The sequence below is a fragment of the Amblyraja radiata genome, chromosome 15 (assembly GCF_010909765.2).
Source record: "Amblyraja radiata isolate CabotCenter1 chromosome 15, sAmbRad1.1.pri, whole genome shotgun sequence".
NCBI lineage: Eukaryota > Metazoa > Chordata > Chondrichthyes > Rajiformes > Rajidae > Amblyraja > Amblyraja radiata.
This window is the reverse complement of record NC_045970.1, coordinates 54,159,528-54,181,287: the sequence shown is the minus strand read 5'-3', so window position 1 is coordinate 54,181,287 and position 21,760 is coordinate 54,159,528. Positions and strand designations below refer to the sequence as shown.

The 21,760-nt window shown below is 46.7% G+C and overlaps 1 protein-coding gene and 1 long non-coding RNA gene across 2 annotated transcripts; both read left to right on the top strand.

Annotated features, from left to right (window-relative positions):
- The first annotated feature begins 4,115 nt into the window (after positions 1–4,115).
- LOC116981629 lies at positions 4,116–18,649 on the top strand. The gene is made up of 3 exons (XR_004414267.1): positions 4,116–4,226; positions 5,108–5,205; positions 18,551–18,649. It is a non-coding gene; the product is annotated as an uncharacterized LOC116981629 (long non-coding RNA).
- Positions 18,650–18,670: 21 nt separating this feature from the next.
- LOC116981460 (NXPE family member 3-like) lies at positions 18,671–19,413 on the top strand. Its single transcript, XM_033034512.1, has one exon. It carries the CDS (start codon positions 18,671–18,673, stop codon positions 19,370–19,372), a length of 702 nt encoding a protein of 233 aa, XP_032890403.1. The 3' UTR covers positions 19,373–19,413.
- The last annotated feature ends 2,347 nt before the right edge of the window (positions 19,414–21,760 follow it).

Genomic DNA, 21,760 nt, shown 5'->3' with positions numbered 1-21,760 from the left:
AATTTTATCCCTCGTTATCCTTTTGCTATTAATATAGCTGGAGAAACCCTTTGGATTTACTTTCACCTTACTTGCCAAAGCAACCTCATATCTTCTTTTAGCTTTTCTAATTTCTTTCTTAAGATTCTTTTTACATTCCTTATACTCCTCAAGCACCTCATTTACTTCATGCTGACTATAATTATTGTAGATCTCCCACTTTTTCCGAGCAAGATGTCCAATTTCCCTTGAAAACCAGGGCTCTTTCCAATTTTTACTGTTTCCTTTCAACCGAACAGGAACATAAAGATTCTGTACTTAAGATTTCCCCTTTAAATGTCCTCCAATTCTCTTCTACATCTTTCCCATAAAACAAAATGTCCCAGTTCACTCCTTTTAAATCATTTCGCATCTCATCAAAGTTAGCCTTTCTCCAATCAAAAATCTCAACCCTAGGTCCAGTTCTGACCCTCTCCATAATTATATTGAAACTAATGGTATTGTGATCACTGGACCCGAAGTGCTCCCCAACGCATACCTCCGCCACCTGTCCCGTCTCATTTCCTAACAGGAGGTCCAGCACTGTCCCTCCACTAGTAGGTACCTCTATGTATTGTTGCAAAAAACTATCCTGCACACATTTTACAAACTCCAAACCGTCCAGCCCATTTACAGAATGTGTTTCCCAGTCTATGTGTGGAAAGTTGAAATCTCCCACAATCACAACCTTGTGCTTACTACTAATATCTGCTATCTCCTTACATATTTGCTCTTCCAATTCTCGTTCCCCATTTGGCGGTCTATAATACACCCCTATAAGTGTTGCTACACCTTTCCCACTTCTCAGTTCCACCCAAGTAGCCTCCCTAGATGAGCCCTCCAATCTATCCTGCCAAAGCACTGTTGTAATATCTTCCCTGACTAGCAATGCAACACCTCCACCTCTTGCCCCTCCAATTCTATCACACCTGAAGCAACGAAATCCTGGAATATTTAGTTTCCAGAGCCCTCCTGCAACCATGTTTCACTGATCGCCACAACATCATACTTCCAGGTGTCTATCCGTACCTTCCGGCTGACATTACAAGGCCTTCTACGCCTGCACCTCCAGACTCAGGAACAGCTTCATCCCCAGAGCTATAGCTGCTCTGAACCGGCCCTGCTGAGTGCCCCCCCCCCCCCATGGACCGTCTCCCTCGGATGGTCACGTCGCACATCGACCCGGCACAGACACAATTGCACTTTAGACTGTTTTACTGTTTCAGCGTTTTACTGTTCTTGTTATAAATCATGTTTCTCGGGGTATCTAATCTAAATTTTATTAGTTGTTTAAGTTATGACATCGGATGGAAGCTGCATACCAAATCTCGTTGCACATATGTGCAATGACAATAAAATATATTATTATTATTATTATTATTATTAAAGTGGAAATGGTTGGAAGCTTCAAGTTCCTTAGTGTAAATATTATCAAAACCAATCTCAATATGGACCAACCTCATTGAAGTGACAACCAAGTAGGCACATTAATACGTCTGCTTCCTCAATAGACTGAGACAATTCAGCATTCTCCAATGGCTCTTACAAACTTCCACAGATGCACCAATGAAACTGTCGGAGGGTTGCATCACAGCTTGGTTTGGAACAGCTCTGCCCAAGACCACAAAACATTGCAAAGTGTTGTGGAAGAAGCTGAGACTATCACATAGACCAGTCTCCCCTCCATTGACTCGACATTTCACTATACCTCAGGAACGTAGCCAACATGATCAAGCACCCTGGCCCCGCTCTTTGTTTAGGCAGGAGAAATTGAAGCTTGCAAGCGCGCACCATCAGACTCACAAATAGCTTCTTCCCACCTGTTATTAGGCTTCTGAACGGTCCATTCATAAGCTAGATTACAGTTCCAATTCTCCAACCTACGCCAACTCATCCAACTACCTGAAATAGTTATTCCACGATTGCACTTTGATTGTCTTTCCTCTACTTCAAAGAGTACAGCAACCTTTTCCCCAATCTGCTGCTTTGCATTTGTTGTAGTATTTATAAGTGTATCTATCATTGCCATAGGTACACAAAAATGCTGGAGAAACTCAGCGGGTGCAGCAGCATCTATGGGGCGAAGGAAATAGGTAACGTTTCGGGCCGAAACCCTTCTTCAGACTGGACTATATATCATTGCCATATACTGCTTGCTGTGTAAACGTCATCTGAACAAGGAAATGAAACATAGAAACATAGAAACATAGAAATTAGGTGCAGGAGTAGGCCATTCGGCCCTTCGAGCCTGCACCGCCATTCAATATGATCATGGCTGATCATCCAACTCAGTATCCCGTACCTGCCTTCTCTCCATACCCTCTGATCCCCTTAGCCACAAGGGCCACATCTAACTCCCTCTTAAATATAACCAATGAACTGGCCTCGACTACCCTCTGTGGCAGGGAGTTCCAGAGATTCACCACTCTCTGTGTGAAAAAAGTTCTTCTCATCTCAGTCCTAAAGGATTTCCCCCTTATCCTTAAGCTGTGACCCCTTGTCCTGGACTTCCCCAACATCGGGAACAATCTTCCTGCATCTAGCCTGTCCAACCCCTTAAGAATTTTGTAAGTTTCTATAAGATCCCCTCTCAATCTCCTAAATTCTAGAGAGTATAAACCAAGTCTATCCAGTCTTTCTTCATAAGACAGTCCTGACATCCCAGGAATCAGTCTGGTGAACCTTCTCTGCACTCCCTCTCTGGCAATAATGTCCTTCCTCAGATTTGGAGACCAAAACTGTACGCAATACTCCAGGTGTGGTCTCACCAAGACCCTGTACAACTGCAGTAGAACCTCCCTGCTCCTATACTCAAATCCTTTTGCTATGAAAGCTAACATACCATTCACTTTCTTCACTGCCTGCTGCACCTGCATGCCCACTTTCAATGACTGGTGTACCATGACACCCAGGTCTCGCTGCATCTCCCCTTTTCCTAGTCGGCCACCATTTAGATAATAGTCTGCTTTCCTGTTTTTGCCACCAAAATGGATAACCTCACATTTATCCACATTATACTGCATCTGCCAAACATTTGCCCACTCACCCAGCCTATCCAAGTCACCTTGCAGTCTCCTAGCATCCTCCTCACAGCTAACACTGCCCCCCAGCTTAGTGTCATCCGCAAACTTGGAGATATTGCCTTCAATTCCCTCATCCAGATCATTAATATATATTGTAAATAGCTGGGGTCCCAGCACTGAGCCTTGCGGTACCCCACTAGTCACTGCCTGCCATTGTGAAAAGGACCCGTTTACTCCTACTCTTTGCTTCCTATATGAATTGCAACCTATATATATATAACCACAAACTAATCTGAATTTGACAAATTTATTTTTTTGACATAAAATGGCATAACTTCTGTACTCTCTTACACAACTAGATATCTTTTAACTTTTAACTGTATCATTCAGTCTGGCGCTGATCCCAAATCACTTGAAAGAGTTTGTGGCCATCTTTAAGGGTGAACAATCCATTGTGCAGCCCCTTTCAAGATATTCTTTGGGAAAGAGACTTTTAAAATTGCTTTCTTATTTTTTTCATTCCAATGAAGAGTCCTTGACCTGAAAAGTCAATTTTGTTTCACTCCCTGATCACCTTAAACGTTCTTTGGTTTAAAGAGGTTCAGCATAAACTACTGAGAAAGCACCTCGACTGATGGTGTAATTGTATGGTGTGGCAATTCCAACACAGGAGGGTGTTGGCCTCATTCCGATCTATCAGGAACAACTCATCTCACCATAGAATGCATCTCAAGTCAAGTCATGTTTATTCGTCACATACACATACGAGATGTGCAGTGAAATGAAAAGTGGCAATGCTCACGGACTTTGTGCAAAAAACAAACAAACAAATAAACAAACTACAACCAGTAAGCAACTATATGAATCATCTCAAGTATGTGCCATCTATCATCAAGTCCATACCCACTTCTTACTGCTTCCTCCAGGCTGAAGCCTCACACAATCAGCTTCAGACCAGCTACTCCGAAGAAGGGTTTCGGCCCGAAACGTCGCCTATTTCCTTCGCTCCATAGATGCTGCTGCACCCGCTGAGTTTCCCCAGCAATTTTGTGTACCATCTCAATCAATGTTTGACGCATTCATTTGTGCTAAATATGACCAGGTAATATCAACAGCAATCCGTCTCCTGCAGATAATTTCAAAGCTTCTCGACATCAATGAAAAGAAAATAATTGCAGATCGCAGGTAATTCAACGCCGTCGCCAACTCGTTTAATATTATTATGTTTTAGAATCAAATAAACTTCGTGCCTGAGAAAACACCCTCGCGGTAAAAGCAGATACAAGGAACCGCAGATGCTGGTTGACAAAGAAATGGACACAAAGTGCTGGAGTAACTCAGCGGGTCAGGCAGCATCTCTGGAGAACATGGATAGGCGATGATTCTGGTCAGGACCTTTCTTTAGACTGAGTGTGGCGTGGAGGGGTTTTTTAGGGGTAGATATTGGTGCCCCTAGAAACAGTAATATCCGACCAACCAGCACCACAACCTCTCCAATCACCACAATCAGTCTGAAGAAGGGACTCGACGCCAAATTCCATCTTATCGATGTTCTCCAGAGATGCCGCCAGATAAAAGCTGCAGCTTTGAACTCTCGGAAGTAAACTGTTCGATGGAGGGCTGATTCATAGAACTATTATTTCATGTTTAAAGCACCGGGGCAGATCATAGATTAACTCACGATGAATGGCCAACGCTAAATCAATATCACATGTTGATCAATAAATCCGATGACGGGCGGAAAATTGCGGAGGATGCGTGCGGATGTTTTACCCGGTGTCTTCGTGGGTTCAGGGATCAGAATATTAGACTATATTGACATTGGAACCAAGTGCAAAACTTGAGAGCTTCAGCAGAAGTCATGCATGTAACGCGACAGGTGACAATTTTCTAACAGAACACTGTACTTCACGTAGTGAAGAGACAATTACATACGAAACGTAACTAACTTCATACCAAAGATATTCCTCCAGTCCTTTGCCACAGTTTTACTCCCACTGTCATTTTGTAAAGTTAACGTGTGAAACCACGGGCAGAAACTCTCGAGCTGTTCATTGTTTTCTTAGTTGTAGATGTACACGGGAGTGCGGGGGCCTCCAACATGGACAAACAAGGACGATTCCTGATCGTGGCGTTGCTGGCACTGGCATTGGTTTTTCTAAAGGTGCGTAGAAAGATAAAACTAACGCTCATGCCACCACGCATTAAATTGATAACTATGTAAAATAGAAAGATGAAACAAGAACTTACCGTTTGAAGTTTGATCTTGAAGTGCCAGATGGGCATCAGCCTGGGGTGGGATGTAGACCGCGGTCAGGATGATGGAGGTGAATTCCCTCAGTAGGTAGAAGGGACGGCACTTCACAGCCAGGTGTTCCAGGTATGGAGAGCAGGAGTTGGACAGGATTGCCACGTCTGAGCACCATGCAGAGTTGACCATGAGGCAGACGCCCCCTCCTCTCCCTTTCCCAGATGCCAGTGTACGGTCCATGCGATGGGTGGAGAAACCTTCAGGCTGGACCGCTGAGTCTGGGGAGCTGGGGGTGAGCCATGTCTGTGTGAAACAGAACACAGAGCATTCCCTCAGCTCCATTTGGTAAAGCAGCCTTGCCCTTAATTCCTCCACTATATTTGTACATGGGACTGTACATTGGCCAGTAGGATAGTAGGGAGAGGGGGCCGAAGTCCCCTGCGCTTCAGTCTGACCTGAAGTCCTGCCCGTCGGCCATGTTTCCGGACATAATTTAGCAATGTTACAACATTTTGAGATTTAAAAAATAAAGTCTGCAATTTATCCCATCAGATAAAGCATAAAAATAAGTTTAACTTAACACCTAATTCACTTTCATATCTTCAGTATTAAAAAAGTTATGGCCATTTTCATACTCGGAAATTAGCATCTTGTTCCCTATTGCTTTTGCATTGACAACACAAAAGCTGTGATCGAGGACAGTCAAAAGCCCATAACTTTCTTAAAAATTCAGAGAACTGAATGAAATTTTCAGTTATAGATTGAAGCATTCTGAAACAAATATAAAACATCTTCCTTGGATGACCTGAAATTAAAGCATATAATTAGTTAATTACCTAATTGTAGCTAATTACAAAATTGACCGTTGTGACGGAAATAGTAATACACACCCAGACTGCCTTGAAAATTCAAAAATGTGATATTCTCAAGATCAGAACTTTAATATTACATAGAAACATAGAACATAGAAATTAGGTGCAGGAGTAGGCCATTCGGCCCTTCGAGCCTGCACCGCCATTCAATATGATCATGGCTGATCATCCAACTCAGTATCCCGTACCTGCCTTCTCTCCATACCCTCTGATCCCCTTAGCCACAAGGGCCACATCTAACTCCCTCTTAAATATAGCCAATGAACTGGCCTCGACTACCCTCTGTGGCAGGGAGTTCCAGAGATTCACCACTCTCTGTGTGAAAAAAGTTCTTCTCATCTCGGTTTTAAAGGATTTCCCCCTTATCCTTAAGCTGTGACCCCTTGTCCTGGACTTCCCCAACATCGGGAGCAATCTTCCTGCATCTAGCCTGTCCAACCCCTTAAGAATTCTGTAAGTTTCTATAAGATCCCCTCTCAATCTCCTAAATTCTAGAGAGTATAAACCAAGTCTATCCAGTCTTTCTTCATAAGACAGTCCTGACATCCCAGGAATCAGTCTGGTGAACCTTCTCTGCACTCCCTCTATGGCAATAATGTCCTTCCTCAGATTTGGAGACCAAAACTGTACGCAATACTCCAGGTGTGGTCTCACCAAGACCCTGTACAACTGCAGTAGAACCTCCTTGCTCCTATACTCAAATCCTTTTGCTATGAAAGCTAACATACCATTCGCTTTCTTCACTGCCTGCTGCACCTGCATGCCCACTTTCAATGACTGGTGTACCATGACACCCAGGTCTCGCTGCATCTCCCCTTTTCCTAGTCGGCCACCATTTAGATAATAGTCTGCTTTCCTGTTTTTGCCACCAAAATGGATAACCTCACATTTATCCACATTATACTGCATCTGCCAAACATTTGCCCACTCACCCAGCCTATCCAAGTCACCTAGCAGTCTCCTAGCATCCTCCTCACAGCTAACACTGTCCCCCAGCTTAGTGTCATCCGCAAACTTGGAGATATTGCCTTCAATTCCCTCATCCAGATCATTAATATATATTGTAAATAGCTGGGGTCCCAGCACTGAGCCTTGCGGTACCCCTCTAGTCACTGCCTGCCATTGTGAAAAGGACCCGTTTACTCCTACTCTTTGCTTCCTGTTTGCCAGCCAGTTCTCTATCCACATCAATACTGAACCCCCAATGCCGTGTGCTTTAAGTTTGTAAACTAATCTCTTATGTGGGACCTTGTCGAAAGCCTTCTGGAAGTCCAGATACACCACATCCACTGGTTCTCCCCTATCCACGCTACTAGTTACATCCTCGAAGAATTCTATAAGATTCGTCAGACATGATTTACCTTTTGTAAATCCATGCTGACTTTGTCCAATGATTTCACCACTTTCCAAATGTGCTGCTATCCCATCTTTAATAACTGACTCTAGCAGTTTCCCCACTACCGATGTTAGACTAACTGGTCTGTAATTCCCCGTTTTCTCTCTCCCTCCCTTCTTAAAAAGTGGGGTTACGTTTGCTACCCGCCAATCCTCAGGAACTACTCCAGAATCTAAAGAGTTTTGAAAGATTATTACTAATGCATCCACTATTTCTGGAGCTACTTCCTTAAGTACTCTGGGATGCAGCCTATCTGGCCCTGGGGATTTATCGGCCTTTAATCCATTTAATTTACCCAACACCACTTCCCGGCTAACCTGGATTTCACTCAATTCCTCCAACTCCTTTGACCCGCGGTCCCCTGCTATTTCCGGCAGATTATTTATGTCTTCCTTAGTGAAGACGGAACCAAAGTAGTTATTCAATTGGTCCGCCATATCCTTGTTCCCCATGATCAACTCACCTGTTTCTGACTGCAAGGGACCTACATTTGTTTTAACTAATCTCTTTCTTTTCACATATCTACAAAAACTTTTGCAGTCAGTTTTTATGTTCCCTGCCAGTTTTCTTTCATAATCTATTTTTCCTTTCCTAATTAAGCCCTTTGTCCTCCTCTGCTGGTCTCTGAATTTCTCCCAGTCCTCCGGTATGCTGCTTTTTCTGGCTAATTTGTACGCATCATCCTTCGCTTTGATACTATCCCTGATTTCCCTTGTTATCCACGGATGCACTACCTTCCCTGATTTATTCTTTTGCCAAACTGGGATGAACAATTTTTGTAGTTCATCCATGCAGTCTTTAAATGTCTTCCATTGCATATCCACCGTCAACCCTTTTAGAATTAATTGCCAGTCAATCTTGGCCAATTCACGTCTCATGCCCTCAAAGTTACCTTTCTTTAAGTTCAGAACCATTGTTTCTGAATTAACAATGTCACTCTCCATCCTAATGAAGAACTCAACCATATTATGGTCACTCTTGCCCAAGGGGGCACGTACAACAAGACTGCTAACTAACCCTTCCTCATTACTCAATACCCAGTCTAAAATAGCCTGCTCTCTCGTTGGTTCCTCTACATGTTGATTTAGATAACTATCCCGCATACATTCCAAAAAATTCTCTTCCTCAGCACCCCTGCCAATTTGATTCACCCAATCTATATGTAGATTGAAGTCACCCATTATAACGGTTTTGCCTTTGTCGCACGCATTTCTAATTTCCTGTTTGATACCATCTCCAACTTCACTACTACTGTTAGGTGGCCTGTACACAACACCCACCAGCGTTTTCTGCCCCTTAGTGTTTCGCAGCTCTACCCATACCGATTCCACATCCTGCAAACTAATGTCCTTCCTTCCCATTGCGTTAATCTCCTCTCTAATCAGCAACGCTACCCCACCTCCTTTTCCTTTCTCTCTATCCCTCCTGAATATTGAATATCCCTGGATGTTCAGCTCCCAGCCTTGGTCACCCTGGAGCCATGTCTCCGTGATCCCAACTATATCATAGTCATTAATAGCTATCTGCACATTCAACTCATCCACCTTATTACGAATGCTCCTTGCATTGAGACACAAAGCCCCTTCAGGCTTGTTTTTACAACACTCTTACCCCTTATACAATTTTGCTGAAAAGTGGCCCTTTTTGATTTTTGCCCTGGATTTTCCGGCCTGCCACTTTTACTTTTCACCTTGCTACCTATTGCTTCAACCCTCATTTTACACCCCTCTGTCTCTACGCTCACACATTTAAGAAACCCTTTCCCTTTAACTCCATCCTCCACTATCCCATTTGACACCCCACCCCCCTTATTCAGTTTAAAACCACCCGTGTAGCAGTGGCAAACCTGCCTGCCAGAATGCTGGTCCCACACCTGTTAAGATGCAATCCGTCCCTTTTGTACAGTTCCCCCTTACCCCAAAACAGATCCCAGTGATCTAAGAATCTAAATCCCTGCCCCGCGCACCAGTTCCTCAGCCACACATTCAGGTCCCGTATCTCCCTGTTCCTGCTCTCGCCAGCACGAGGAACTGGAAGCAAACCAGGAGATAACAACCCTGGAGGTCCTGCTTTTCAGCATTTTTCCGAGCTCTCTAAAGTCACGCTGCAGAATATTCATTCCCTTCTTTCCGACATCGTTTGTGCCGACATGCACTACCACTTCCGGATGTTCACCTTCGCCCTTGAGGGTTTTCTGCACTCTGTCCGTGACATCCTGGATCCTGGCACCAGGAAGGCAGCACACCATCCTCGCATCCCGTCTGTTGCCGCAGAAACCCCTGTCCGTACCTCTCACAATGGAGTCTCCCACTACAATGGCGTTGCCTGCCTTAGGCCTTTTTGGTTTTGGCTCAACAGCCCTATTCGCATCACAAGCCAGTCCGTCGCCCAGTGTAAACACCTCTTCTGTCCCGACAGCTTCTAAGTGGGTGAACCTGTTCACAAGAGGTACAACACCCAGGGAGTTGGCATTCCATGCTTCCCTCCCGTTCTCACTGTCTCCCACCTTCTCTCTTCCAGTACCTTAGGTGTAACAATCGTACTGTAGGACTTGTCGAGGAACGACTCCGTTTCTCGGACGAACCGGAGGTCATCCACTTGCTTCTCCAGTTCCCCAACACGGCCCTTCAGGAGCTCTACCTGGATGCACTTCTCGCATTTGTAGCAGCCAGAGGCACCGGCGGTGTCCTTGACCTCCCACATACTGCAAGCATCGCACTGAATCAGCATGCCTGACATCTCCTTCTTTCGTCTCTACCTCTCAAGCGTATTGCGTGGTCTCCTCTCCTCAGCAGCCTCCTCGCCGAAGACTCTCGAGCCAAAGACTCACACTTTTCTCACAGGGCACTTCTCGCACAAGGCCGCTCACTCAGTGCCGCTCGCTAAGAGCAGTCTTGCTTAAATTGACTGATAAATTGCCTGATTTACCAATTTACAAACCAAATTCCTCAGTTTTCAACTGTTTTCCCAGCACTGACTCACTTCTCTCCTCCCACTTGGGCTAGAGCCAATCAGTCGTATCTCTTGCTAAGCTCCTGCTGCTGTTGTTGCTCCCAAAGCTACAGCAGTAATACAGCATATTATTGTATTATATGCTGTAAGTCTGTAACAGATAGGTAAATAAATTACAATTTCTAGCAATAGATCAAGTCTTTATGGAGAAGATCAGTTGCTAGCTGGTACATTGGCATATCATAATCAGTAGCATCATCATACTCCTCAGATTGTAACCAATAAGCAACTCTGTACACCTTGTTTTTCCTCAACTTTTCAATTTTGGCATTGTAAACTACAAGTTTTTGCTCTTCAAACCACGCATGACATGCCTTTCTGCCCACTCCTTTCCCATTGAGAATGTCCTGTAGATTCCATTTCTTAAGAAAATGATATATTTTTAAATAGCCTGAATATCCAAATAACAAACTAATCCCATTCACACAAGAATTCACAATATAACATGATTTTTAAATCTCACTGTCATGAATTCATATGTCAGATGGAAGGAATTTGATGTTTAATTCCCATAAATTAATCTAGAAACATCCACTCAATATAATCAAAAATTTTATTTTTTTGCACGATACATGTGACTACAACTGCTATTTAGTATAAAAATATTGACTATGGATCGACAATAACACAAAATATAGACGATTTAGATGCTCTTATGACATGAATGTCGAAAAAAAAGAGCATTTAAATCATCTTGCGAGTGGGTTTTTCTGGAACGAGATCGATTGGAACGTTGCATTTGCGGTGAATTTGAACCCCATATCGGCAGGAAAAACACTGCCAGTTCGTATGGGACCCAAATCACATTTTCGTAACGTAAAATTTGATTAAAGCCATCCCAAGAAGCAAGTTTATATGTAAAATACACGACTTACCCGGAGTTTTGTCCCGTTCATGCAATCCGTCACGTTGCAGGTGCTGAGGGCGTTAGAAGTCGCATTTTATTTTAATTAAATCATTAAATTGTCTCACGATTAACAAAAAAAACCCGGGAACGCAAGTCCGATCGATTTTTCTTCATCAGCTAGCAGCCCGAGGAAGTCGGCCTCCGACAGGCAGGAGAAAACAGCATTTTAATCCCCCCCCCCCCCCCCCCCCCCGCCCCTCGCCCCCCCCTCCCCGGCCGTCCCCTCCCCCCCCAAAGACGCCAAATTTGCGCACACGGCCAGTGGCAGAACTGCAGCGCCCGCCACTGAAGGTAAGTTTTGTAACATCGCTACACAATGGAGGCCTCTCCGTTGTATCCAGGTACTGTGCTTACTGTACCTGCTGTTTCTGTGAAACTGCGCTGGAACGGGGATTCCCTTCCAGACGGCAGCTACAGCTCCGTTGCGATCGGGGATTCCCTCACAGTTGGCAGCTCCAGCTCGGTTGCTCCTGGAAGATCCTGCCCGTCGGTTCCGGAGGTATTCCCGCTGTTTCCATGTACGGTGCCTGTGATCCTCAGTTGGGTCGGGTGTACTCCAGCGATCAAGGGATTGTTTACAGTCGGGGGCTCCCGCAGCTGCGGGAGGTCGTGATATCGCTCGTGCCTTCAAATGCACAAGCAGCTTGTCCGTTACGTCACTGATTTCTGCCGTTTCTCTGATCCAGGTGAGTTGAGTGAAGCTATAAATAATTCTCTTCTGTTGAGCTGCTGGCAAAATGTTGCCATAGGCAGGCGTCATCTTTTACGGGTACCTTTCAGAATGGCAGGCAGTGACTAGTGGGGTACCACAAGGCTCGGTGCTGGGACCGCAGCTATTTACAATGTATATTAATGATTTGGATGAAGGGATTAAAAGTAACATTAGCAAATTTGCAGATGACAAAAAGCTGGGTGGCATTGTGAACTGTGAGGAGGATGCTATGAGGATGCAGGGTGACTTGGACAGGTTGGGTGAGTGGGCAGATGCATGGCAGATGCAGTTTAATGTGGATAACTGTGAGGTTATCCACTTTGGTGGCAAAAACAGGGAGGTAGATTATTATCTAAATGGTGTCAAGTTGGGAAAAGGGGAAGTACAACGGGATCTGGGGGTATTTGTTCATCACTCACTGTAAGTAAGCATGCAGGTACAGCAGGCAGAGAAGAAAACAAATGGCATGTTGGCCTTCATAACAAGAGGAGTTGAGTATAGGAGCAAAGAGGTCCTCCTGCAGTTGTACAGGGCCCTAGTGAGACCAGACCTGGAGTATTGTGTGCAGTTTTGGTCCCCAAACTTGAGGAAGGACATTCTTGCTATTGAGAGAGTGCAACGTAGGTTCACAAGGTTAATTCCTGGGATGGCAGGACTGTCATATGTTGATAGAATGGAGCGGCTGGGCTTGTATACTCTGGAATTTAGAAGGATGAGAGGGCATCTTATTGAAACATATAAGATAATATGGGTTTGGACACATTAGAGGCAGGAAACATGTTCCCAAGGTACACAAAAATGCTGGAGAAACTCAGCGGGTGCAGCAGCATCTATGGAACGAAGGAGATAGGCAACGTTTCGGGCCGAAACCCTTCTTCAGACTGATGGGGGTGGGGGGAGGCGGGGAGAAGAAAGGAAAAATGAGGAGGAGGAGCACGAGGGCTGAGGTAGGAAGGGGAGGAGACAGCAAGGGTTAACAGAATTGTGAGAAATCAATGTTCATGCCACCAAGATGTAGACTCCCCATGCGGAATATGAGGTGATGTTCCTCCAATTTCTGGTGTTGCTCACTCTGGCTGTGGAGGAGACCCAGGACAGAGAGGTCGGATACGGAATGGGTGGGGGAGTTGAATTGCTGAGACACCGGGAGGTCAGGTTGGTTAGTGCGGACCGAGCGGAGGTGTTCGGCGAAACGATCGCCCAGCCTACGCTTGATCTCACCCATATAGATCAGCTGACATCTAGAGCAACGGATGCAATAGATGAGGTTGGAGGAGGTGCAGGTGAACCTCTGTCGCACCTGGAACGACTGCTTGGGTCCTTGAATGGAGTCGAGAGGGTAGGTAAAGTGACAGGTGTAGCATCTCTTGCGGTTGCAAGGGAAAGTGCCCGGGGAAGGGGTGGAGCGGGAGGGAAGGGAAGAATTGACAAGGGAGTTGCGGAGGGAGCGGCCTTTGCGGAAGGCAGACAGGGGGGGAGATGGGAAAATGTGGTGAGTGGTGGGGTCACGTTGGAGGTGGCGAAACTGACGGAGGATTACTTGTTGTATTTGACGGCTGGTGGGGTGAAAGGTGAGGACCAGGGGGACTCTGCCCTTGTTGCGAGTGGGGGGATGGGGAGAGAGAGCAGTGTTGCGGGGTATGGAAGAGACCCTGGTGCGAGCCTCATCTCTGGTGAAGGAGGGGAACCCCCGTTCCTTGAAGAATGAGGACATTTGCGATGCCCTGGTGTGGAACACCTCATCCTGGGAGCAGATGCGGCGTAGACGGAGGATTTGGGAATAGGGGATGGAGTCCTTACAGGAAGCAGGGTGGGAGGAAGAGTAGTCTAGATAGCCGTGGGAGTCAGTGGGTTTATAGTGGATGTCGGTCAGAAGTCTATCACCTGCGATGGAGATAGTGAGGTCAAGGAATGGTAGGGAAGTGTCGGAAATGGTCCAGGTGTATTTGAGTGACGGATGGAAGTTAGTGGTGCAGCGGATGAAGTCAGTCAGTTGTGTGTGGGTGGAGGTGGCACCAAAGCAATCGTCGATGTAGCGGAGGTGGCCTGGTACGTCACGAACAAGGATTGTTCGACGTACCAGACAAAGAGGCAGGCGTAGCTGGGGCCCATGCACGTGCCCATAGCTACGCCTTGTATTTGGAGTAAATGGGAGGAGTCAAACGAGAAGTTATTGAGGGTAAGGACCAACTACGCTAGGTGGAGAAGAGTATCGGTGGACAGGTATTGGTTGCTCCTCCTGTCAAGGAAGAACCAGAGGGCTTTGTACCATCCTGGTGGGGGATGGAGGTGTAGAGTGACTGGACCTCCATGGTGAAGATGAGGGGGTGAGGGCCTAGAGAATGGAATGCCCAGAGACGACGGAGAGTGTCTGAGGTGTCTAGAACATAGGTAGGGAGAGATTTAACCAAGGGGGACAGGATGGAGTCAAGGTATGTGGAAATGAGTTCGGTGGGGCACGAACACGCAGAGACAATGGGCCTACCGGGACAGTTAGGTTTGTGGATTTTGGGGAGATGGTAAAATCGGGCCGTGCGGGGCTGGGGATCGATGAAGTTGGAGGCTCGAGCGGTCAGGGCGTCGGAGTTGATGAAGTCGGTGATGGTGCTAGAGATAGTGGCCTGGTGCTCATCAGTGGGGTCATGGTCCAGGGGTAAGTAGGAGGAGGTGTCCGAGAGTTGGCGCGTGGCCTCAGCTTTGTAGAGATCGACGCGCCAGATTACCACGGCACCTCCCTTGTCGTTGGGTTTGATAACCCAGTTTGGGTTGTTGCGGAGTGATTCGATGGCAGTGCGTTCAGGGGGGAGAGATTGGAGTGAGACAGGGGAGTGGAGAAGTTGAGGCGGTTGATGTCGCGACGGCAGTTTTGGATAAAAAGATCTAAAGCCGGAGGGCCACGAGGGGGGGTCCATTGGAGACGGGAAAATGGCAGCCGGACCGGGCCTACGTAACATGGCCGGCGGACCGCACCCTACTCACCTCGCCGCCTCACCGGGTTGGTTGAACCGCGCCGCCCCACCGGCCATCGCCCACCGGGACCTCCCACGCATCGCCCGCCAACCCCGACTCTACTACCCACGGACTCCCACCATCGGGTCCGCCGACCCTCGCCACTCCTCCCCCCTCCAGCAGCCCGCAGCCGTCGCCTTACCTGCAAACTGGACCCAGCACCAGGCCTGAAGCCTCCACGCTGCTAACTCCCACTCCTCTGGGTTTGACTGCACTGGGTCCTAGTGCCACTCTGCCCAACCCTGGTAACCACAGTGGCTGTTCCACAGGGTCTTCCCCATCCCCCTCAAACTATTTGACCCCTGCTCTTCCCTACCCACACTGCAGCCCTCATACCCCCCCACCCCCCGACCACCCCCTACCCCCCCACCACACATCGCCTGGTCCTCAGTCCACTCACCTGCCTTCCTCCGGCACCAACCCCCATCCCTTCCATGGACCACCCCCGACCTCCCCCTCTCCCACACCGAACGGTCTGTCCTCAGCAGAGTCTTACCTATGTCCCCCTCCGTCCCCACCTCAATGAATTCCGCGCCCACCACGACTTGGAGCTCTTCTACCGTCGCCCCCCATTGATGATCCCTTTTCCCGTCTCCAACGCACCCCTCCTCGTGGACCCCCCCTCGTGGCCCTCCGGCTTTAGAACTTTTTATCCAAAACTGCCGTCGCGACATCAACCGCCTCAACTTCTCCACTCCCCTGTCTCACTCCAATCTCTCCCCCCCCGAACGTACTGCCATCGACTCACTCCACAACAACCCAAACTGGGTTAACAAACCCGCCGACAAGGGAGGTGCCGTGGTAATCTGGCACGTCGATCTCTACAAAGCTGAGGCCACGCGCCAACTCTTGGACACCTCCTCCTACTTACCCCTGGACCATGACCCCACTGATGAGCACCAGGCCACTATCTCCTGCACCATCACCGACTTCATCAATTCCCACGCCCTGCCCCCCCGAGCCTCCAACCTCATCGTTCCCCAGCCCCGCACGGCCCGATTTTACCATCTCCCCAAAATCCACAAACCTGACTGTCCCGGTAGACCCATTGTCTCTGCCTATTCGTGCCCTACCGAACTCATTTCCACATACCTTGGCTCCATCCTATCCCCCTTGGTTAAATCCCTCCCTACCTATGTTCAAGACCCCTCAGACACTCTCCGTCGTCTCTGGGCATTCCATTCTCTAGGCCCTCATCCCCTCATCTTCACCATGGACGTCCAGTCACTCTACACCTCCATCCCCCACCAGGATGGCCTCAAAGCCCTCCGGTTCTTCCTCGACCAGAGAAGCAACCTACACCCGTCCACTGACACTCTCCTCCACCTAGCGGAGCTGGTCCTTACTCTCAATAACTTCTCGTTTGACTCCTCCCATTTCCACCAAATACAAGGCGTAGCTATGGGCACATGCATGGGCCCCAGCTACGCCTGCCTCTTTGTCGGGTAGGTTGAACAATCCTTGTTCGTGACGTACCAGGCCACCTCCGCTACATCGACGATTGCTTTGGTGCCACCTCCACCCACACACAACTGACTGACTTCATCCGCTTCACCACTAACTTCCATCCGGCACTCAAATACACCTGGACCAATTCCGACACTTCCCTACCATTCCTTGACCTCACTATCTCCATCGCAGGTGATAGACTTCTGACCGACATCCACTATAAACCCACTGCCTGCCACGGCTATCTTGTCTACTCTTCCTCCCACCCTGCTTCCTGTAAGGACTCCATCCCCTACTCCCAAATCCTCCGTCTACGCCGCATCTGCTCCCAGGATGAGGTGTTCTACACCAGGGCATCGCAAATGTCCTCATTCTTCAGGGGACGGGGGTTCCCCTCCCCCACTATAGATGAGGCTCGCACCAGGGTCTCCTCCATACCCCGTAACACTGCTCTCTCTCCCCATCCCCCCCACTCGCAACAAGAGCAGAGTCCCCCTGGTCCTCACGGCACATACAACAAATAGTCCTCTGTCAGTTTTGCCACCTCCAACGTGACCCCACCACTCGCCACATCTTCCCATCTCCCCCCCTGTCTGCCTTCCGTAAAGACCGCTCCCTCCACAACTCCCATGTCAATTCTTCCCTTCCCTCCCGCTCCACACCTTCCCCGGGCACTTTCCGTTGCAACCGCAAGAGATGCGACACCTGTCGCATTACCTACCCCCTCAACTCCATTCAAGGACCCAAGCAGTCGTTCCAGATGCGACAGAGGTTCACCTGCACCTCCACCAACCTCATCTATTGCATCCGCTGCTCTAGATGTCAGCTGATCTATATCGGTGAGACCAAGCGTAGGCTTGGCGATCGTTTCGCCGAACACCTCCGCTCGGTCCGCAAGAACCTACCTGACCTCCCGGTGGCTCAGCAATTCAACTCCCCCACCCATTCCGTATCCGACCTCTCTGTCCTGGGCCTCCTCCACGGCCAGAGTGAGCAACACCGGAAATTGGAGGAACATCACCTCATATTCCGCTTGGGGAGTCTGCATCCTGGTGGCATGAACATTGATTTCTCACAATTCTGTAAACCCTTGCTGTCTCCTCCCCTTCCTACCTCAGCCCCCGGGTTCCTCCTCCTCCTTTTTCCTTTCTTCTCCCCGCCTCCCCCCACCCCCTATCAGTCTGAAGAAGGGTTTTGGCCCAAAACGTTGCCTATCTCCTTCACTCCATAGATGCTGCTGCAACCGCTGAGTTTCTCCAGCATTTTAGTGTACCTTCGATTTTCCAGCATCTGCAGTTCCTTCTCAAACAAACATGTTCCCAATGTTGAGGGAGTCCAGAACCAGAGGCCATAGTTTAAGAATAAGTGGTAAGCCATTTAGAACGGAGATGAGAAAAAACCTTTTCACACAGAGAGTTGTTAGTGTGTGGAATTCTCTGCCTCAGAGGCGGTGGAGGCTGGTTCTCCAGATGTTTTCAAGAGAGAGTTAGATAGAGCTCTTAGGGATAGCGAAATTAAGGGATTTGGAGAGAAGGCAGGAACGGGGTACTGATTGTGAATGATTAGCCATGGTCACATTGAATGGTGGTGCTGGCTGGAAGGGCCGAGTGGCCTACTCCTGCGCCTATTGTCTATTGTCTATCTTTGTTTGTTTGTTTATGATTTAATCTATTGAGTACTGTGTTGCAAACCTGTTGTGCTGCTGCTGCCAGTAAGAATGTCATTGTTCCGTTCTAATACATATGACACAAAAACTCTCTTGAATCTTGAATAATAATATTCTAATCACGTTGTAAAAATTCTGTGATTGAAAATAAAATTTGAAATTTTTAGTCTTGATGATTATAAATGCTGTAAAACAATTTGAAAAAACAATTGATTGACTTTGCTGTTTTCCATAGTTTGTGCAATTTTCAATTTCCGGAGCAAAGTCAGTGTGGATCAGATACCCAGCTCCGAAGAATCATTCCACACTACAGCAGGAAGTAAAAATGCCAAAGACTGAATGGGTCCACAAGCTGATGCAGTATGGCTATCAGACTCATAGTTTCACCCTTGAAGAACGAACAGAGGGGACAGTACTGATGAAAATGATTGAATGGCCAAAGACTCCCGATACCAGTGTGCCCTTTAGGAAAAGCAGCGACCCATTGCATACTTGCTTTATCATTTTAAATCCTGAGAAGACTTTCCACGTTGGAGATAAATTGCGGGTGTTGCTGCGAATGTTTGACTATGACGGAAATCCAAAACAATATGGAGGTGACTATCTGCAAGCGCGGATTCACACCCCAGAGGTAAAGGCTGGTTCAGCAGGGACAGTTATAGATAACCAAAATGGATATTATTACATTAATTTTACTTTATCCTGGCCGGGAAAAGTCCAAGTGTCAGTTTCCCTCGTTCATCCCAGTGAAGGGGTCAAAGTACTAAAACGGCTGCGTGAAGAACGACCAGATCGAATTTATATGCAAAGCACTTTCAAAGCTGGAGCAATTTCAAAGACTACTGTTTGCAATCTGTTTTTAACTCCAACTAAACCACTATGTAACTTTACTGATATCAGGACAGGAGAGCCTTGGTTCTGTTACAAACCAGAAAATCTTCCGTGTTCTACTCGAATCAATCATGCTCGAGGTGGAGTTATAAGGGATGTTTTAATTGGAGAAGAGAGGGTTTTTTTCCAAAGGTATTCCACCTACATTTTATCTTTTATATTTTGATATTTCCATTTAGTGTTTTCTGTTTTTATTTCAGATATCTAGCATCTGCAGCATTTTGCTTTTAAGTTACAATTCATTTTGGTTCTTTATTTATGGAGTTCTTAGTCATTTATAGTATTTATTAACATTAATAAAAATTTAGGTAGTCCAGTTTCCTCTCGTATCCCAAATACACGCTGGTTGGTAGGTCAGTTGCTTATTATTAAGGCTGCCTTAAAACACATAAAGGTGGATAAATCCCTGGAGCCTGACCGAGTATATCCTAGAACATCGTGGGGTGGGAGGAAATAAATTGCAGGGGTTCGGGCAGAGATATTTAATTCATCGTTAACCTAACAGTAGTAGTGGAGTTGGGGATGTCATCAAACAGGAAATTAGAAATGCGTGCAACAAAGGTAGAAACATAGAAACATAGAAAATAGGTGCAGGAGTAGGCCATTCGGCCCTTCGAGCCTGCACCGCCATTCAATATGACCATGGCTGATCATCCAACTCAGTATCCTGTACCTGCCTTCTCTGCATACCCCCTGATCCCTTTAGCCACAAGGGCCACATCTAACTCCCTCTTAAATATAGCCAATGAACTGGCCTCAACTACCTTCTGCGGCAGAGAATTCCAGAGATTCACCACTCTCTGTGTGAAAAAAGTTTTCCTCATCTCGGCCCTAAAAGATTTCCCCCTTATCCTTAAACTGTGACCCCTTGTTCTGGACTTCCCCAACATCGGGAACAATCTTCCTGCATCTAGCCTGTCCAACCCCTTAAGAATTTTGTAAGTTTCTATAAGATCCCCCTCAATCTTCTAAATTCTAGCGAGTACAAACCGAGTCTATCCAATCTTTCTTCATATGAAAGTCCTGACATCCCAGGAATCATTCTGGTGAACCTTCTCTGTACTCCCTCTATGGCAAGAATGTCTTTCCTCAGATTAGGAGACCAAAACTGTATGCAATACTCCAGGTGTGGTCTCACCAAGACCCTGTACAACTGCAGTAGAACCTCCCTGCTCCTATACTCAAATCCTTTTGCTATGAATGCTAACATACCATTCCCCTTCTTCACTGCCTGCTGCACCTGCATGCCTACTTTTAATGACTGGTGTACCATGACACCCATGTCTCGTTGCATCTCCCCCTTTCCTAATCGAGGTAAAACAGTTATAATGGGTGACTTCAAGCTACATATAGATTGGGTGAATCAAATTGGCAGTGGTGCTGAGGAAGAGGATTTCTTGGAATGTATGCGGGATAGTTTTCTAAACCAACATGTATAGGAACTAACGAGAGAGCAGGCTATTCTAGACTGGGTATTGAGTAATGAGGAAGGGTTAGTTAGCAGTCTTGTTGTGCATGGCCCCTTAGGCAAGAGTGACCATAATATGGTTGAGTTCTTCATTAGGATGGAGATTGACATGGTTAATTCAGAAACAAGGGTTCTGAACTTAAAGAAAGGTAACTTTGAGGGTATGAGACATGAATTGGCCAAGATAGACTGACAATTGATTCTTAAAGGGTTGACGGTGAATATGCAATGGAAGGCATTTAAAGACTGCATGGATGAACTACAACAAATGTTCATCCCAGTTTGGCAAAGGAATAAATCAGAGAAGGTAGTGCATCCGTGGATAACAAGGGAAATCAGGGATAGTATCAAAACAAAAGATGAAGAGGAGGACAAAGGGCTTAATTAGGAAAGGGAAAATAGATTATGAAAGAAAACTGGCAGGGAACATAAAAACTGACTGCAAAGGTTTTTATAGATATGTGAAGAGAAAAAGATTAATTAAAACAAATGTAGGTCCCTTGCAGTCAGAAACAGGTGTATTGATCATGGGGAACAAGGACATGGCAGACCAATTGAATAACTACTTTGGTTCTGTTTTCACTAAGGAAGACATAAATAATCGGCCAGAAATAGCAGGGGACTGGAGGTCACATGAGATGGAGGAACTGAGTGAAATCCAGGTTAGCCGGGAAGTTGTGTTAGGTAAATTGAATTGATTAAAGGCCGATAAATCCCCAGGGCCAGATAGGCTGCATCCCAGAGTACTTAAGGAAGTAGCCCCAGAAATAGTGGATGCATTTGTGATAATTTTTCAAAACTCTTTAGATTATGGAGTAGTTCCTGAGGATTGGAGTGTAGCTAATGTAACCCCACTTTTTAAAAAGGGAGGGAGAGAGAAAACGGGGAATTACAGACCAGTTAGTCTAACATCGGTAGTGGGGAAACTGCTAGAGTCAGTTATTAAAGATGGGATAGCAGCACATTTGGAAAGTGGTGAAATCATTGGACAAAGTCAGCATGGAATTATGAAAGGTAAATCATGTCTGACGAATCTTATGGAATTTTTTGAGGATGTAACTAGTAGAGTGGATAAGGGAGAACCAG